At 41.2% G+C, this 18736-nt stretch overlaps 1 protein-coding gene across 7 annotated transcripts in view; it reads left to right on the forward strand.

The window, feature by feature from the left end:
* The window catches only part of arvcfb (ARVCF delta catenin family member b), a 500299-nt gene that overhangs the window by 459205 nt on the left and 22358 nt on the right, over positions 1–18736 (forward strand). For all 7 annotated transcript variants that reach the window (XM_072240865.1, XM_072240863.1, XM_072240862.1 and 4 more), the window contains 3 exons: positions 10433–10625; positions 14423–14534; positions 16580–16679. In XM_072240865.1, the coding sequence (XP_072096966.1) occupies positions 10433–10625; positions 14423–14534; positions 16580–16679 (405 nt within the window). The remainder of the gene's footprint in view (positions 1–10432; positions 10626–14422; positions 14535–16579; positions 16680–18736) is intronic.

The following is an 18736-nucleotide window of genomic DNA, read 5'->3' on the forward strand; positions in this document are numbered from 1 at the left end:
GATCCTTGAAAGTGAGTCCATTGGTTTTAGGACCAGTTCAGTGATAGTCAAATGAAATTATCCCCTTTAGTTCAAGAACTTGATTGTTGAGGGGTAATGACTGTTCCCGAGTCTCCTGTACCGCCTTCCTGATGGCATCAGTGAGAACAAAGTATGACATGGGTGCTGGTGAGGGCCAACCCTGATCCTGGATGCTGCTTTCCTGTGACAGTGTTTCATGTAGATGTGGTCAGTGGTGGGGAGGGCGTTACCTGTGATGGACTGGGCCATATTCACTACTTTTTGTAGGATTTTCCATTCAGGAGCGTTGTTGTCAATATTCTCTCCACCACACATCTGTAGAAGTTAGTCAGTTATAGATGTCGTGCCAAATCTTCGCAAACTCCTAAGAAAGTCAGGCCACTGCTGAGCTTCCTTCATGATTGCACTTAATGTGCTGGGTCCAGGACAGGTCCTCTGAAATAATAACACAGGAATTTAAAGTTGCTGACCCTCTCCACCTCTGATCCCCCAGTGAGGACTGGCTAATAGCTCTTTTCTTTTTCCTTCTGAAGTCAACAATCAGCTCCTTGGTCTTGCTGACATTCAGTAAGAGATTGTTGTAGCACCACTCAGCCAGATTTTCAATCTCCCTCCTATTGGCTGATTTGTCACCACCTTTGATTTGACCTATGACAGTGGTGTCATCTGCAACCTTAAATATGGCACTGGAGCTGTGCTTAGCCACAGTCAGAGGTGTAAAGTGAGTGGAGCAGGGGCTAAGCACACAGACTTGTGATGCACCTGTGCTGATGGAGATCGTGGAGGAGATGTTGCCAATCCGAACTGACCTGGGGGTCTGTGAATGAGGAGATCGAGGATGTTGGTGTACAAAGCTTCACTCACCTTTCTGCAGTCAAATCAATAGGTATATTCCACTGTTCACCTCTCCCTCTTCAATGTGCAGCAATGCTTTAACCATGGCCTTTCGAACAGTTCCACTTTCCCTGAATGAAGTTGTTTGTTCCAAGTTACCTGCTGGTTTTCCGATTAACAATCTTATATTAATGGTCTGCGAATATGCTCTTGTCCATATCTAGATACATTAACCCTCACATCTTATCCTTCATTTCTCAATAGAAATGAGACCCAGACTCTTGACCTTTTCCTATTATGTATCCTGTTATCATCCATTATATTGACCATTATGATTTAGATTGGGTTCCCAACCTGCAATCCACAGACTCCTTGCTTAATGGCATTGGTCCATGGCATATAAAAAAGTTGCAAACCCCTAGATTAGATGTTCCTTTACTTTTCCCGTTCCAGCTCTGATTTAATTCCACTTGAATAATGAACCTTACCTTGCTGGGATTTTTAAATATTGGATTTGAATGTGTCATGTATATATTCAAAGATCCTCAGTTCCTTCTTTACTATATTTTGTTTTTCTTTCTAATCAATATTGGGGTGATTGAAATCCCCTAAAGTAATTTTTACTTGTTTTCCTAACATATCTACATATTTTTTACTGTACGCTATTAGGACTGTATCTTTTACTTATTTATTGACATACAGCGTGGAATAGGCTCTTCAAACTCTTTGAGCCATGCTGCCCAGCAATCCCCCAAAATAATTCTAATCATGGGACAATTTACAATGGCCAATTAACTTACCAACCAGTACGTCTTTGGACTATGGGAGGAAACCAGAGCACCCAGAAGAAACCCTTGCGGTCGCGGGGAGAATGTACAAATTCCTTACAGGCTGAGGTGAGAATTAAACTCGGGTCACTAGTACTGTAAAGCGTTGTGCTAACCACTACACTACCGTGCGATGGGAATTGAACCCGGGTCACTGGTACTGTAAAGCGTTGTGCTAACCACTACACTACCGTGTGATGGGAATTGAACCCGGGTCATTGGTACTGTAAAGTGTTGTGCTAACCACTACACTACTGTGTGATGGGAATTGAACCCGGGTCACTGGGACTGTAAAGCGTTGTGCTAACCACTACACTACCGTGCGATGGGAATTGAACCCGGGTCACTGGTACTGTAAAGTGTGTGCTAACCATAGGAAGTCATGGAGAGATTATCTACAGAGTCTCTGTGGGTGGGAGTTAGGAATAGGAAGGGGTCAATAACTTTACTGGGTGTTTTTTACAGACCACCCAATAGTAACAGGGACACTGAAGAGCAGATAGGGAGACAGATTCTGGAAAGGTGTAATAATATCAGGGTTGGAGTGGTGGAAGATTCTAATTTCCCAAATATCGGATTAGTGTCTCCCTCGAGCAAGGGGTTTAGATGGGGTGGAGTTTGTTAGGTGTGTTCAGGAAGGTTTCTTGACACAATATGTAGATAAGCCTACAAGAGGAGAGGCTGTACTTGATCTGGTATTGGGAAATGAACCTGGTCAGGTGTCAGATCTCACAGTGGGAGAGCATTTTGGAGATAGTGGTCACAATTCTATCTCCTTTACAATAGCACTGGAGAGGGATAGGAACAGACAATTTTGGAAAGCGTTTAATTGGAGTAAGGGGAAATATGAGGCTATCAGGGAGGGACTTGGAACCATAAATTGGAAACAGATGTTCTCAGGGAAATGTACGGGAGAAATGTGGCAAATGTTCTGGGGATATTTGCATGGAGTTGTGCCTAGGTATGTTCCAATGAGACGGAAAGGATGGTAGGGTTCAGCAAACGGGGTGTACAAAGGCTGTTCTAAATCTTGTCAAGAAGAAAAGAAAAGAAGATCTCACTGAAGGTTCAAAAAACTAGATAATGATAGAGATCGAGAAGAGTATAAGGCTAGCAGAAAGGAGCTTAAGAATGAAATTAGGAGAGTCAGGAGGGGCCATGAGAAGGCCTTGGTGAGCCGGATTAAGGAAAACCCCAAGGCATTCTACAAGTATATGAACAGCAAGAGATAAGATGTGAGAGAATAGGACCAATCAAGAGTGACAGTAGAAAAGTGTATATGAAAACGGAGAAAATAGCAGAAGTACTTAATGAATACTTTGCTTCAGTATTCATTATGGAAAAGGATCTTGGCGATTGTAGGGATGATTTACAGTGGACTGAAAATCTTGAGCATTAAGAAAGAGGATGTGCTGGAACTTTTGGAAAGCATCAAGTTGGATAAATCACTGGGACCTGATGAGATGTACCCCAGGCTACTGTGGGAGGCGAGGGAGGAGATTGCTGAGCCTCTGGCGATGATGTTTACATCATCAGTGGGGACGGGAGAGGTTCCGGAGGATTGGAGGGTTGTGGATGTTGTTCCCTTATTCAAGAAAGGGAGTAGAGATAGCACAGGAAATTATAGACCAGTGAGTCTTACCTCAGTGGTTGGTAAGTTGATGGAGAAGATCCAGAAAAGATAGGATTTATGAACACTTGGAGAGGCATAATATTATTAGGAATAGTCAGCATGGCTTTGTCAAAGGCAGGTCGTGCCTTACGAGCCTGATTGAATTTTTTGAGAGTGTGACTAAACACATTGATGAAGGTAGAGCAGTAGATGTAGTTTATATGGATTTCAGCAAGGCATTTGATAAGGTACCTCATGCAAGGCTTATTGAGAAAGTAAGGAGACATGGGATCCAAGGGGACATTGCTTTGTGGATCCAGAAGGCAGAGTGGTTGTAGATGGGTCATATTCTGCATGGAGGTCGGTGACCAGTGTGTGCCTCAGGTATCTACTCTTCGTGAGTTTTTATAAATGACCTGGATGGGGAAATGGAAGGATGGGTTAGTAAGTTTGCTGATGACACAAAGGTTGGAGGTGTTGTGGCTATTGTGGAGGGCTGTCAGAGGTTACAGCAGGACATTGATAGGATGCAAAACTGGGCTGAGAAGTGGCAGATGGAGTTCAACCCAAATAAGTGTGAGGTGGGTCAAATATGATGGCAGAATATAGTATTAATGGCAAGACTCTTGGCAGTGTGGAAGATCAGAGGAATCTTGTGGTCCCAGTCCATAGGACACCCAAAGCTGCTGCGCAGGTTGACTCTGTGGTTAAGAAAGCATACGATGCATTGGCCTTCAGCAATCATGGGATTGAGTTTAGGAGCCAAGGGGTAATGTTGCAGCTATATAGGACCCTGGTCAGACCCCACTTGGAGTACTGTGCTCAGTTCTGGTTACCTCCCTACAAGAAGGATGTGGAAACCATAGAAAGGGTGCAGAGGAGATTTGCAAAGATTTTGCCTAGATTGGGAAGCATGCCTTATGAGAATAGGTTGAGTGAACTCGGCCTTTTCTCCTTGGAGAGACGGAGGATGAGAGATAACCTCATAGAGGTGTATAAGATAATGAGAGGCATTGATTGTGTGGATAGTCAGAGGCTTTTTCCCAGGGCTGAAATGGCTAGCACGAGAGGGCACAGTTTTAAGGTACCTGGAAGTAGGTACAAAGGAGATGTCAGGGGTAAATATTTTACGCGGAGAGTGATGAGTGCGTGGAATGGGCTGCTGGCGGTGGTGGAGGTGGATACGATAGGGTCTTTTAAGAGACTCCTGGATCGGTACATGGAGATTAGAAAAATAGAGGGCTGTGGGTAACCCTAGATAATTTCTAAGGTAAGGACATGATTGGCACAGCTTTGTGGGCCGAAGGGCCTGTATTGTGCTGTAGGTTTTCTATGTTTCTAACCACTACACTACCGTGTGATGGGAATTGAACCCGGGTCACTGGTACTGTAAAGCGTTGTGCTGACCACTACACTACCATGTGATGGGAATTGAACCCGGGTCACTGGTACTGTAAAGTGTTGTGCTAACCACTGCACTAACATGCTGCCCTTAATGATTAATCCATTAATATCATTTCTGTCTTGGATTCTTCTTCCCTCATCACTGTATTCTCTTCACAATTGATATAAAAATGTAGGGTTATGTGGAGGGAAGGGCTAGATTGATCTTGGAGTAGATTTCAAGATCAGTATAATATTGTGAACTGAAGGGCCTGTGCTCTGCTGTAGTGATCTATTTTCTACTGCCTCCCATTTCCCCATCCCACATAGTTTTTCCTGATACGTTGTATCTGTGGTATGATCCTAGTTTGTTTGTCAGCTTGCGTCAGCAGTCCCTGTGTGTCTGGTTCCCTGAAGTCCACTGGGACTCTATTATATTGAGCTGATTGCACTGCTGTAGGGGCAGGTTGAAAGTACATTTATGATTGAAGTATGTATGCAGTATGCAACCCTGAAATTCATCTTCCCCACAGACAGTCAAGAAGCAAAGGGTCACGTAACCAACCTGCCCAAAGAAAAACATCAAACGTCAAACATCCCCTCCTCCCCCGTACTAAATATATCATGCAAACAGCAACAGGAACAAATGAGCGAAGACTCAGAGTATAAAATCACTAAATCAAAAGGCATATTTTAGTAAAGTTTAATGCATTTATTGAAATTCAGGGGCACTTTTTTAAAATCTTAGCCCAATTCTGTTATTAATTGAACTAGGCTGGCCTATCTCAGTTTTGCCAATTTTGTTTTGGTATACTTGAATAGACTGTATTATAGTGGGAAACTGAAGGTCCTGGCAAAGGGGAACCGTCATGATCTGTCTCATCCTGTCCAAGTAAAATATCTCTCATCTGATGACAGCATGGTATGAACAATGGCTTTGGAGGTCCTCAGCACATATTGTTTTACTGTTGCAATTAAACGAGGCAATGAGCCAACAAGAAACCATAGAGGCGATTATGGAACCAGCTGAGGATGAATCGATAGGCCAGTTGGCTGCAGACTTGTGTTGTTTGTCTTGCCAGGGAGGAAAAGGCCTGTCTGTACTTTCTCGCCTTCCTCACTGACAGGCTGCACATTACATGGTGCCCTGTCTTAGCAGTGACAACATTTCCCTTTCCCTTCTAATCCAGTTTCACTGGGATTTTAAATAACAGTGGATTTTGAATCTGATTCTTGATTGCAAAAGGATGTTGGAGAGGGTTAATGCAGGATGTTTTAAACTTGTACCAGGCTACCCGTCAGACAGATGCAAAATGAAAAAAAAAATTCGCAGGGCAATCTTGCCCCATCTTTCATAGCAACCAAGGAGATCCACCTCCAAGAGGACCACAACCTCGTTATGGTTCGGAGGCTTGCAGATCTCAGTTACCTGGAGAAGTACAGTATGTTGGCTAGAGTTCAGCTCAGGGCTGACTGGTAAAACAAAATTCTTACCGAAACAGCACTGAAGAATCCTCTACATCTGAGTATAATGGTATTCTTGAGTCTCCATGTGGGACTTGTATGACTGACGGTAGTGAAAACCAGAAGGAAGCTACTGACATGATGAAGGAAGCCCTGGACACAGCCAGAAATGGAGGACCTTCATTACTGCCCTAAACACCAACAGCATAACGGGCAGTAAGTAAGGACATCCACACAGCCCTGTTGCATTTCTATAGCTCTAAATGGGTGACTGCAATGTCTTGGGTTGAGATTCTTGACTGGTTTCATGCTTTCTGGTGCAACCTTGATTCTTTTTTGAAATATATAGAGTTTAAAAATAACAAATTATTTGAACTTTTTTACCTTGTTGAAACACAGGCCACAGTTTTATTTATTTGTTTATTGAGATATGGCGAGGAATTGGCTCTTCGAGCCGCACGGCCCAACAATCTCCAATTTAACCTGCTCAATCACGGGACAGTTTGCAATGGCTAATTAACCTACCAACCAGTATATCTTCAGGCTGTGAGGAAACAGGAGGACCTGGAGGAAATCTACACAATCATGGGGAGAAAGTACAAACTCCTTACAGGCAATGGTGGGAATTGTACCCGGGTCACCTGTACTGTAAAGTGTTGTGCAAACCACTACGTTACTGTGCTGCCCATATTCTCTCAACCACATGTACATAAAAGGCACAAGGTAAGATGAGCTAAAACTTTATTTATCCCAAAGGAAATTACTGTTGCAAGTTTGCTCAGTTAGAAATATATACTTTAAAATTACAAAATGTAAGCATTGAGGTACGAAAAAATACAGAATATGCATTAAGTAATAGTGCAAAATACAGATATGCATTGAAACCATATACTTATCTACTTAATGAAGAGGAGTTGTAGAGTCTTATAGCCACAGGGGGAAAGGATCTCCTGTCGTTCAGTGGTGCAGCTGGGTGGAATCAGCCTGTTATTAAAGGTGCTCTTCTGTTTGCCCAGTATACCATGGAGGGGGTGAGAGGGATTGTCCTCAATGCTCCAGAGCTTCTGCAGCATCTTCCTCTCAGACACAACCATCAGGGAATCCCGTTCCACCCCCAGAACAGAACCAGCCTTCTCGGCATGCTCATCAATCTTACCCTGCTGCCCCAGCAGACCACAGCGTAGATAGAATAGGATGTTGGCCACCACTGAGTTGTAGAACATCTGCAGCATAGTAGTGCAGACATTGAATGACCGGAGCTACCTTGGAAAGTACAGTTGGCTCTGTCTCCTCTTGTACACAGCCCCTGTATTTTTAGTGCAGAGGTAGTACTACTGGTGCCATTATATAAGACTATAACTGATTTAAATTTTAATCCTCTGTTCAGTTTCCTGTCTGTATCTGCACTGCCATCTTCCTTAATTTTCTACAAGCTCACTTACTTTTGTTGAATGTACTTCATGATTTGGTTAGCCTTGTATTCAAGATCGGCCAAGCTGAGCAGCATTAAGGAACTAATTTTATTTCAGTTTTTGTTCCCCATTAACACAGAAGTGCAGCATAAAATGTTTCAGCTCCACTTGGTCTGGCCATCTGAGGTGACGCCAAGTGTTATTTTGCATCAACTTTAGGCTCAAGTGTTGCTGTAAAGGATATTTGTTAAATTGAATTGGTTTATTAATGTCATAACTTCTGAGGTACAGTGGAAGAACTGCACAGGCAATTTCATTGCAACATACAGTACTGTGCAAAAGTCTTAGACACAGGATGTCTTAGGATATCTAAGACTTTTGACCAGTACTGTATTTGCCAACATGAAGTGGAGGGTGAGTTGGTAAGCCCGATCGGAGCAAAGGATGTTGGGAATAGTGAGGGTGGAGCACTGCAGAAAGGGTGTGTGACAGATAGTAGAGAAGGAGTGTCAAGGGTGGGGAGGGGTGTGGGTGTGGACACCAGGCATCATTTGTTTCCAAACAATTAGTCTATTGATCATTACAGAATGTCTCTCTGGTGCTTCCAGCTCCCTCCCCTCTCCCTTCCCCTTTTCTCAACCATGATTCCCCTCGCCCTGCCCTTTCCCACCCTTAGTCCACAGTAGAGACCCATAAAATTACTACAGTCCTGTGCAAAAGTGTTAGCACCCTAGCTATATATGTGCCTGAGACTTGTGCACAGTACTGTATATAAAGATGGTACAGGTAAAAGAACATAGAGCGTACTCATCACAGAACAGGCCCTTTGGCTCACAATACTCTGCCATCCTTTTAAACCCTTCCATCCTACCTGACCCTCCATTTTCCTATCATCCATCTGCCTGTCCAAGAATTTTTTAAATGCCCCTAATGTATCTGCTACTACCACTACCCCTGACAGGGCATTCCACATATCCACAACCCTGAGTTTTAAAAAAAAATATCTCTGATATTTCCCTCCCACCATACTTTGTCCAATCCCCTTAAAATTATATCCCCTCATATTAGGCATTTCCTCCTTGGGAAAATGTCCCTGTTTTCACCTCAATCTATGCATCTAATCATCTTGTATACCTGTGTCATGTCAGCTCCCATCTTCCATTGCTCCAAAGAGAAAAGCTCTAGCTCATAACCTGCCCTCATAAGGTATGCTGTCTAATATAGGCAACATCTGGTAACTTCCTTCTGGACCCTCTCTAAAGCTTCTTATGATGAGGCAACTAGACTGACCACAATATTCCAATTGTGGTCTAACCAAGGTTTTATAGAGCTGCAACATTCTTGAACTCAATCCCCTGACTAATAAAGGCCAACACACCATGACAATCTGACTGAGAAGTCAACCTGATTTGTTCTATTTAGCGGATAACCTGACATGGAGTTGACAGTTTAATCTTCTTATTCAGCGTTGTTGTCAATAAGGTGCCTCCTGACCCATTCCAACTCTTAAGGTAAATTCACTTTGTACTTTCAGAGTGGTTTATTAACAACCCTATCAAATTGTGTGGCTACTTTGAGGAATCTATGAACACGAACCCCAAGATCCCTCTGTCAGAACACAGAACACAGAACAGTACAGCAGAGGAACATGCCATTTGGCCCACAGTGTTGTGCTGAACCAGTTAAAAAGCAAATCAAAAACACCCAATCACTGATCCCTCCTACCTACACAATGTCCATAATCGCTTCACCTTCCTCACATCTAAATGTCTCTTAAAAGCCTCCAATGTATTTACCTCTACCACCATACCAGGCAGCACATTCCAAACATCCACCAGTCTCTTGAGTAAAAAAAACTTACCTCTCACAACTCCTTTGAACCTACCCCCTCTCATCTTCAATGCATGCCCTCTGGTATTAGACATTTCACCCCTGGGAAACAGATACCCTGTCCACTCTATCTATTGCCTCTCATAATATTGTAAAACTTTATCAGATCTCCCCTCAGCTTCCAACACTCCAGAGGAAACAACCCAAGTTTATCCAGCTTCTCGTGATAGCACATGCTCTCTGTTCCTCCACCCTGCTAAAAATCCTACCATTAACCCTGTATTCTGACTTCATATTCAACTTTTCAAACCTATTGAATATTGAAACACTTAGAATAGATGTGGAGAGGATATTTCCTATAGTGGCGGAGTCTAGGACTAGAGGGCACAGCCTTAGAATAGAGGAACGTTTATTTTGAACAGGTGAGGAGGAATTTTTTTTGTCAAAGGGTGGTGAGTCTGTGGAATTCATTGCCACAGGCAGTGAGTCTGTGGAATTCATTGCCACAGGCAGTGGGTCTGTGGAATTCATTGCCACAGGCAGTGGGTCTGTGGAGGACAAGTCATTGGGTATATTCAGAGTGGAGGTTAATAGGTTTTTGGTTTGCCAGGGTGTCAAAGGAGAAGGCAGAAGAGTGTGGTTGAGAGGGAGTTTTTTATAATATAATAAATCAGTCATGATCGAATGGTGGAGCAGACTCATTGCTCCGAATGGACTAACTCTGCTCATATGTCTTATGGTCTTGTGATCAGTTCGTCAATCACAGCATCAGAAATCATGCTCAATTCTGACCCTAGATCTCATCTCCGTGGAGTTTGCCTGTTCTCCCTGGGTTTCCTCCCATGTCTCAAAATGTGTGTGTGGGGGGGGGGGGGTAGGTTAATGGGAATGTGGGGAGAATGAAATGGGATTAATGGACCTTTGATGGTCAGCATGGGATCACTGGGCTGAAAGGCCTATTTTTATGACAATCACTTTCTGCTCCCTTGGAATTTCTTTGAAGGAAATAAAATATTTGAATATTATTTTATTGTTGGTTTCCTCTGCAGGTAATTACGCCATGCATGATCTGGTTAGCAATCTGTCAGGTGGCCAACAAAGACCTGCCAAGAATCTTGAAGAAGACACGATAGTGGCGATACTCAACACTATCCATGAGATTGTGACTGACAGTTCGTCAAATGCAAGGTCCCTCATTCAAGCACAGGGCATTGAAAAGCTGGTGGCAATCAACAAGTCAAGGTGAACTCAATCACTTAAGCACTACAGCAGAGAAGCAATCTGCTTTGCTCAACAGGAATTTGGCAGCTTTAATGAGTTTCTTCCCATTGTTCTCAAACTCCATCAGCATAACCTTACTTCTCCCTTTCTGACTCGTCCAATCTGCTTTTAAATGTCCATTTAACCTAGCCATTCTGTATCAATGGTTCAATTTAATGGCAGAGAATGTATTCACTGTACAACCTGAAATTCAGTCTTTGCGGACATTCATGAGCAGAAAGAAAAACCCAAAGAATGAATGACAGAAAAATGTTAGAACCCCAAACCCTGCTCCCACTCCCATGCACAAACAGCAGCAAAAGCATCAACCCTCCCCCCATCTTCTCTCCGCTTGTTCCAGCAGAAAGCATTAGCCTTCCTCCCACCACCCACCGAGCAATCTCAAACCACCAAAAGACCATGATCTAGAGTCCATCAAAACTACTGTTCATCCCAACACATCGATATCTCTTTCTCACAGAGTTCTGCATTCTATGGGCAAGGAATTTTCTTTACCCACAGATTTCTGTGGCATACATGGATTCAGGGTCTGGACTATTTCTTTTCTCATGGCTGTGTTTTACAGATATCTCACATGTGCTTGCTATCTTCTATGTGCTGTGTGTGACTGTTGGTACTGTGTTTTGCATCTTGGCCTCGGAGTAATGCTGTCTTGTTTGGCTGTATTCATGGGGATTATGTATGATTGAGTGATAAACTTCAATTGAATAATTTTCTTTTTGATATCTTAGTCATCATCCTGTTTTGATGATCACACTCCCAGTGCCTTATTCTGTTAGGCAGCTTACATTTAAATGCATTAGTCTTTCCCTTAAGGAGGAAAAAGAGATGTAGCCTTTAAATCCATGACTGATGGGTGTTATCATTCTTGTAAATCTTCACTGCAGTCTTTCCAGGCTTCTGTATTTCTCTATTCTATTGTACTTTATAATACCTTCTATAATCTGGTTGCCAGAATTTAGAAAGCATTAAAAAGTACACAGTACCTTAAAAAACCAAAAAAGCACACAGTACTCAAGCTTTATATGGAACACCTCTTACAACTTCTCTTTGTAGAGTCATAGAAAAGTACAGACAAAAATTGTCCCTTTAATCCATCTAGTCCGTGCTGAACCATTTAAAATGCCTCTCTGGGTGTAGGTCCCATTGATCTGCACCAGGACCATAGCCTTCCATACCTTACTATCCACATACCTGTCCAAACTTCACTTAAATGTTGAAATCGAGCTTGCATGCATCACTTGTGCTAGCAGCTTGTTCCACGCACTCATAACCCCTCCGTAAAATTAAACCTTTGTGCTTATTTTGGCTTTTTAAAAACTCTCAGGCTGATTTTGTTGATTTATTTTTCCTCTCAAATCTCTTTGTTCTTCTATCAGATTCTTAATTTCTGAGCAAAAATAGTATTTTTTTTTTACCATAGTTGGCATTTGTGCTTGTGAATTATCTGGGAAACTTGAGATATTCTAAGGAATTTACATGTGAATTATTTTTATGAATTTGAAGGCTTTGTTTCTTTTGATGGAGGAATGATAATTATTCTGAAACATCTACAGGCCAAAAGCTCATTTTGTTTAAAAAAAAAATCCAAATCGATGCATTGAGCTCCTGTCCAATAGCTTGAACAAGATCTCGTTCTAATCTCCATCACTTCTAACAATCTCCTCTAATTTTATGTATTCCTAAAGCACTGCATGTTTATATAAAATCAAGATGTGTTGCTTTTAAATTTGCTGATGTTGAATACATCTCAGAATTATTTGAAGATAGCAGGATTGAGGATTTACCAGAATTAAATCAAATGACTAATCAACCTAAAATATTGATGTCAGAGATAGAAAGTGCGATTTGGAGTCTAAAGGTCAGAAAGGCAGCCGGTGAAGATAAGATTTCCACTGAAATTCTGAAATCACTTGGTCCGAAGGGAGAAATGAACCTTTTAGTGATATTAAGCAACAGTTATGTGGCAGGAAATCTTCTGGAGGACTTTCTCAAATTGGTATTTATCGGCTTACCAAAAAAGCTGCAGACGATAAAATGTAATGAACACAAGACGATAAGCATAATGTCTCACTGCATCAAGCTACAGTAGAAAATAGTGTTCAGCAGAATGAAAGGTACAATCAGCGATGAAATTGGAGAAATGCAGTTCGGTTTTCGCTAAGGCTCAGGAGCAAGGGAAGGAATATTTGCGATGAGAAACATCATGGACAGATGAATTAGGCACAAAAGACCATCTACTTATGCTTTATTGACTATGAAAAGGCTCTTGATAAAGTAAGACACAAGAAAGTAAGAGGTGCTGAACAAGTACGATCTGGGATGGGAGAATGTGCAGATAATAAGGAACTTGTATTGGAAACAGAAAGCAGTGGTCAGGGTAGAAAATGAGCTATCACCATGGGCATGTATTAACCGAGGCGTAAGGCAAGGCTGTGTTGGATCGCCGGATTTGTTCAGCCTCTACGGAGAATGGATTTTTCGGGAATGCAACCATCAGGAGACAGGTATTCCAATTGGAGGCCGGAAGGTGGATAACATCAGGTATGCGGATGACACTGCATTGTTAGCTGACAGCAAAAGCGAACTGCAAATTATGCTGAATAAAGTGAATGAGAAAAGCCTTGACTGCAGACTAAAAATCAACCCTAAGAAAACGAAATCGATGGTGGTAAGCAAAACAAACACTAAAGACTCATTCATGATGGTATTGTTACAAGTGAATGGACAAGACATTGAACAGGTGCAAAAGTTTGAATATCTTGGCAGTTGTCTAACAGATGACGGGAGATGTGAAGTTGAGATCAGAAGGAGAATAGGTATGGCTAAGACCCAGTTCAGGAAGCTAAAAGATCTACTATGCAATCGGAAGGTAGATATCCAAAGTAGAATCTGCTTCCTTGAGTGTTACGCATGGTTAGTACTGAGGTATGGATCAGAAACATGGACCCTGAAGAAGGATGACATGAAAGAAACTGATGCTTTTTGAAATGTGGTGCTCAGCGTTGAATGTTGAAGATCGGCTGGGTTGAGAAAGTTTCAAATGAGAGGGTTTTGTCTGAAGTTGATGGACCACGGATATTGCTGGAGAAGATTATGAACTTAAAAGTTGCTTATTGTGGACGTGTTACGCGGAGAGATAACATCTTGTCAGACTTGCTATATGGAAAGTTGGAGGGAAAGAAAGGAAGAGGAAGGCAAAGAACAACGTGGCTGGATAACATCAAGGACAATGATGATGATATTTAATAAAACTTATTTTTATCCAAAATGGGTTATAGCCAAATTCGAATTTTAACTGATTGATGGGATCCTTTGCTACTGCAGTGATGAGTCTTGATTTAGCCTTCCTGCATTGAAAGCTTGGCTGCTCAGCGTTTGGTCCCTTTCTGTAATTTTGCAGCACCTTTCAAAAGTTCATTTCATTTCAGAGAATGTATACAGTATACAACTTGACATTTGTACTCTTGACAAGGTTTCTTGTATTGTAGATGCCTGTGAAGAGTTTGAGTTTCAGGTTATATACTATATACATTCTCTGATATTAAAGAGTACAAATCTCAGGCTCATTTTTTTTCTTACCTCTGTTTCTTACAAGCATTTTTCAAGAACAAATGATTATCCCATAGATACTGAAACAAAGGCAGTTCCAATGTCAAATCCAAGGCTGTTGATCCATATACGTGGGACTTGCCTGAGTTTAGATTTAATTTTATAGCACTTAACCGATCTGTATTTATTTGACTTCAACATTTTAGCCAGTCAGTGAGGGAGATGAAGGCTGCAGCCCATGTCTTGCAAACTGTATGGAGCTACAAGGAGTTGAGAAACCCTTTGCATAAAGATGGTTGGAACAAGTCCCACTTTCAGGTATGGGTCATCTTTTGAATGTAACTGAAGTTTTGATTATCCCTGCATGTTTGTGGTGCTGCTTTGGGGGATGGATGAGCTAAGTACAATACACAAGGTTGGTAGCAACTGGCTACAAATTGTGGAGTTATACCATTAGTGTATTATGAACTCATTGATCAGATGCTTCAAGACCCTCTGATAATGTAATGTTTCTGTTTAACGAGCCGTTTGCACTACATTAAAGATTTATCTTTATTTGTCACGCTGAAACGTCAAAGCAGGATGAAACGCATCTTTTGTGCCAATGGCCAACACTGTCTGAGGATGTGTGTCTTTGGAATGTAGGATGAAACCAGAGCACCCGGAGGAAACCCACACGGTCACAGGGAGAACATACAAAATCCTTACAGGCAGCAGCAGGAATTGAACCCTACTTGGCGACTGGTTGCACTGTAGAGCATTAAACTTGAACTTATTTGTAGCAAGGTCTACAATCCCCTTATTTAACCCACCTCTAAAATCCCTTGTTTGACTTGTATTATCTAAATAAAAAAATCTTTGCTTTCCAAGACACGAGGGCATAGGTGATATAAATATAAAAATGAATGTGCTGGAAATTCTCTGCAAATCAGGCAGCAATAGTAAGAGGAAAATACAGTTAATGTGTCAGGTCATGGACCAATCATCAGAATGAGAAATATTTGCCATGAATTTGTATGAATGTGTTTTGAATCTGACTGGCTGATAGTGTAGTGACATCTGCACTGGACTTTTGAGGCAAGTAGTCGTAGGTTCGAATCTGGCTGGCTCCTTGATCACTTTCTATCTGTGTTGTGTTGAGGATTGAGCTAGCAGCTTGGCCTCATCAAAAGTAAAAAAGACAAATGTTAAAGAAATGGCAAGGTTGCCTGCTGCCTGATGCACCATTAAACACAGAGAGGAATATCAATTTTGAATCTGAACAGAAGATTTGTTTTGATGCCAGCTCGAGGTACAGGCAAATTATTAGGAATGATTTTAAATGTGATGTCAAGGGTTCCACGTCATACCTTCGGCAAACACTTAGTCTAAACAGAACGTGCTAAAGACACACAGCATCTGGCAAAGGGTCTTTGACCTGAAACATACTCTGTTTCTTCCTTTAGACAAGATACCTGATCAGAGTATTTTCAACATTTTCTATCTTTATTTTGGATCTTAACACATGCAGTTCTTTGATTTTAATCATTTAAGTGGTAGTTGGCAGCTGTTGGCCTGAAATTGGGAACAGAAAAATTAATTTTAATCTCTGAATTAAAGAAGCCTGGGATTTGTGTCAGAGCCAATACTATGTAATGTTGTAATATATTCAAATAATGTTGAATAATTCAGAAATTTGTGATAAACACAAGAAAGTCTGCAGATGCTGGAAATCCAAATCCACGAGCATGCACACACAGGCAAAAAGCTGGAGAAACTCAGAAGGTCAGGAAAAGAATAAACAGTCGATGTTTCAGGAGAGACCCTTCATTAGCAATTTGTAATCCCTGGGTTGGTGTTGATGTTGATGTGTTTCTCACCTGTTCAGAAAAATTGGATTCCCAATAGGATCGTAATGCGACTTCAACCATCCGGAGATCTCTTCTTGTTCTGAGAGATTGGGTGTGTGCCAATAAATCAGTGCTCCGATTCTTACTGATGTCTACAAACTGGTTCCTTGCAGAATATGTGAATATACAATCTGTTGGAGGAACCCTGGTGGATTGAGCAGCATCTGTGGGAGGAAAGAAATTGTTATCGTTTCTGATCGGCAGGCTTTTGACTCAAAACATTGACAATTTCTTTCCTCCGGCAGAATTTGCTCTTCTGGATTGCAGCATCTGTTGTGTCACCATGTGTATATTTCAATTAGACAATATTCTGCCCTTCAGCCAAGTGCTAGCTCCCTATGTTTCAGACTTAGATTATTGGTTCATCATTAGTGTGTGCCTGGCACATGTGAAACCATAAATAAAACAGATTTTTAAGGTGTTTTTGTTGGATAAGTGAGATTCTTAAACTTCTTTTATTTTTACTATATATAGCCAAATGTGACTACGCTTCCCAAAGGAGCTAAAACTGGTGGAAAGTCAAGTGGTTATGATGACAGCACCCTGCCATTAATTGAAAGGAACCAGAAAGATGGTGAGAGTCAATTGCCAGCCATTTAAGTATTGTTCTGTCTCTGTTTTATCTGTTGATTTTTGCAGTCTGCCTGCAATTTGGTTTTGAATTTTGGAAAATGGTACATTTTAAAAACAGAATTCAGTCGCATAACTGTCAGCCAGTGAGTTGTTAGAGAGGTTGGGGGGTGGGGGGTGCTTGATTGATGGCAAAGACCTGTTTCTTGGCAAACCAAATCAATTTACTCATTAACTTTAGAGGACACTTCTCAATAAAAGTAGTGTAATATTTTTCAATGAAATTTAGTGAGTCGGGGATGATTATGAATGAATTAAGTAGATGGAATCAGTCTGAGTCACTTGCAGCAATGCAGATTTGATTGACAAAAATTTCCCTGTCTTTTATTTATTTTTTTATTTATTAAGATACAATGTAGAACAGACCCTTCTGGCCTTCGAGTCGCGCTGCCTGACAACCCCCTGATTTAATCCTAGCCTAACCACGGCACAACTTACAATGACCAAATAACCTACCAACCAGTAGGTCTTTGGACTGTGGGAGGAAACCAGAGCACCCAGAAGAAACCCGCGCAGTCACGGGGAGAACATACAAACTCTTTACAGGCAGTGGTGGGAATTGAACCAGGGTCACCTGTACTGTAAAGTGTTGTGCTAACTACTACGCTACCATGTCTGACCTTTCTGTTCTGAGTAGTATTGTCACTCTGAGGTCTATTAAATATCACCCATTAATAAACTTTACCAATAATTTTATGTATTTGTATTAAATTGGGGGAAACTTCTTTCTAGATCATTGCCTTCCTACGCAATGCGCTAGCCATTTATCTGTGAATGTCACCCTGTTGTTGAGGAACTTCAGCTGTTACGTAACCGACAACAATGAGTATCAATCGAGACTGGTTATATAAAAATAACCAAACATTTATTAAGCATGGATGAACGATAAGGTAAAAAAAAAACAAACAAAAACTTTAACCAGAAGTTAACCGATATGCAGCCGTTCAACGAATCAACACTGGGCTCTGGTTCTTAAAGCGTTAAATGCGAAAACAGTTCTTAAAGCGATACAGTCAGATATAGTTCTTAAAACGATAAATTCGAAAGTCCAACAGATTTACACGTTCAATTGGGGAGAGACTTCTCTGGAGAAGTCTCACAGATGCAACTTTCCTGCTGGTTCTGTCCACAGAATCCACGTGGAGGTAAATAAACAGTTTAGAACAACTGACCTTAAATTCTTTTAGAGAGAGAGAGCAAACCGTTGCATGAACTCTTTGCTCTTTTGGCAAGAGTTATCTCCGATGCAGGTTGCTACTCCAATGAAGACTCAATAAGGTTGATCCTTTATTAAACTGCCAAACGATGCCGACTCCTCTCAATCCTTCGGTCCTGTAACTTTGATAAATTCTTCACTTTCCCTTCTAATGTTGGAATTGAGTAAATCAACACATCTAGCAAAAATTTCCAGTCCAATAATATGGGCTCTTGCAACAGAACGCACAACCGTTTTAAAAATGAAACTGCGTCACAAAAACAAACACGCAACGGAAACGGAGATACAGCACGTTCTACCTGGAAATCTACAAACTAAAAAACCCACTGCGTCATCTGGATCGACCCTTATATATTCATGATGCACATGTCGTCACGTGACCGCACATCGGCGGGAAAATCACATCAGGTGACCTCCAAAAGACCATTACATCATTCTCACAGAAAAAAACAGATCTCCTTGAGCATATAACACAACTGACTCAGTCAAAGTGTTCAAAGTAAATTTATTATTAAACTACATATAATAAATTTATTATTAAACTACATATAATGTAGATTAATAACTTTATTATTAATCTACTATAGAATTTATGAAAAACTATACATAAAGACTGGCAAACAGCCTGCCAGTTTATCAGAGTCCATTTGATTCTGGGACACTGCCGTCACAAGTAATGATTCTGCAGTTCCCTTATAACAAGCAATATCCAACGCCTTCTCATAATCAGCAAAGGAAACTGCAAGTGAGTCTGAATCATTACTTATTAAATTAAATAAGTAGTG

Source organism: Mobula birostris, chromosome 22, assembly GCF_030028105.1.
Source record: "Mobula birostris isolate sMobBir1 chromosome 22, sMobBir1.hap1, whole genome shotgun sequence".
NCBI classification, from domain to species: Eukaryota; Metazoa; Chordata; class Chondrichthyes; order Myliobatiformes; family Myliobatidae; genus Mobula; species Mobula birostris.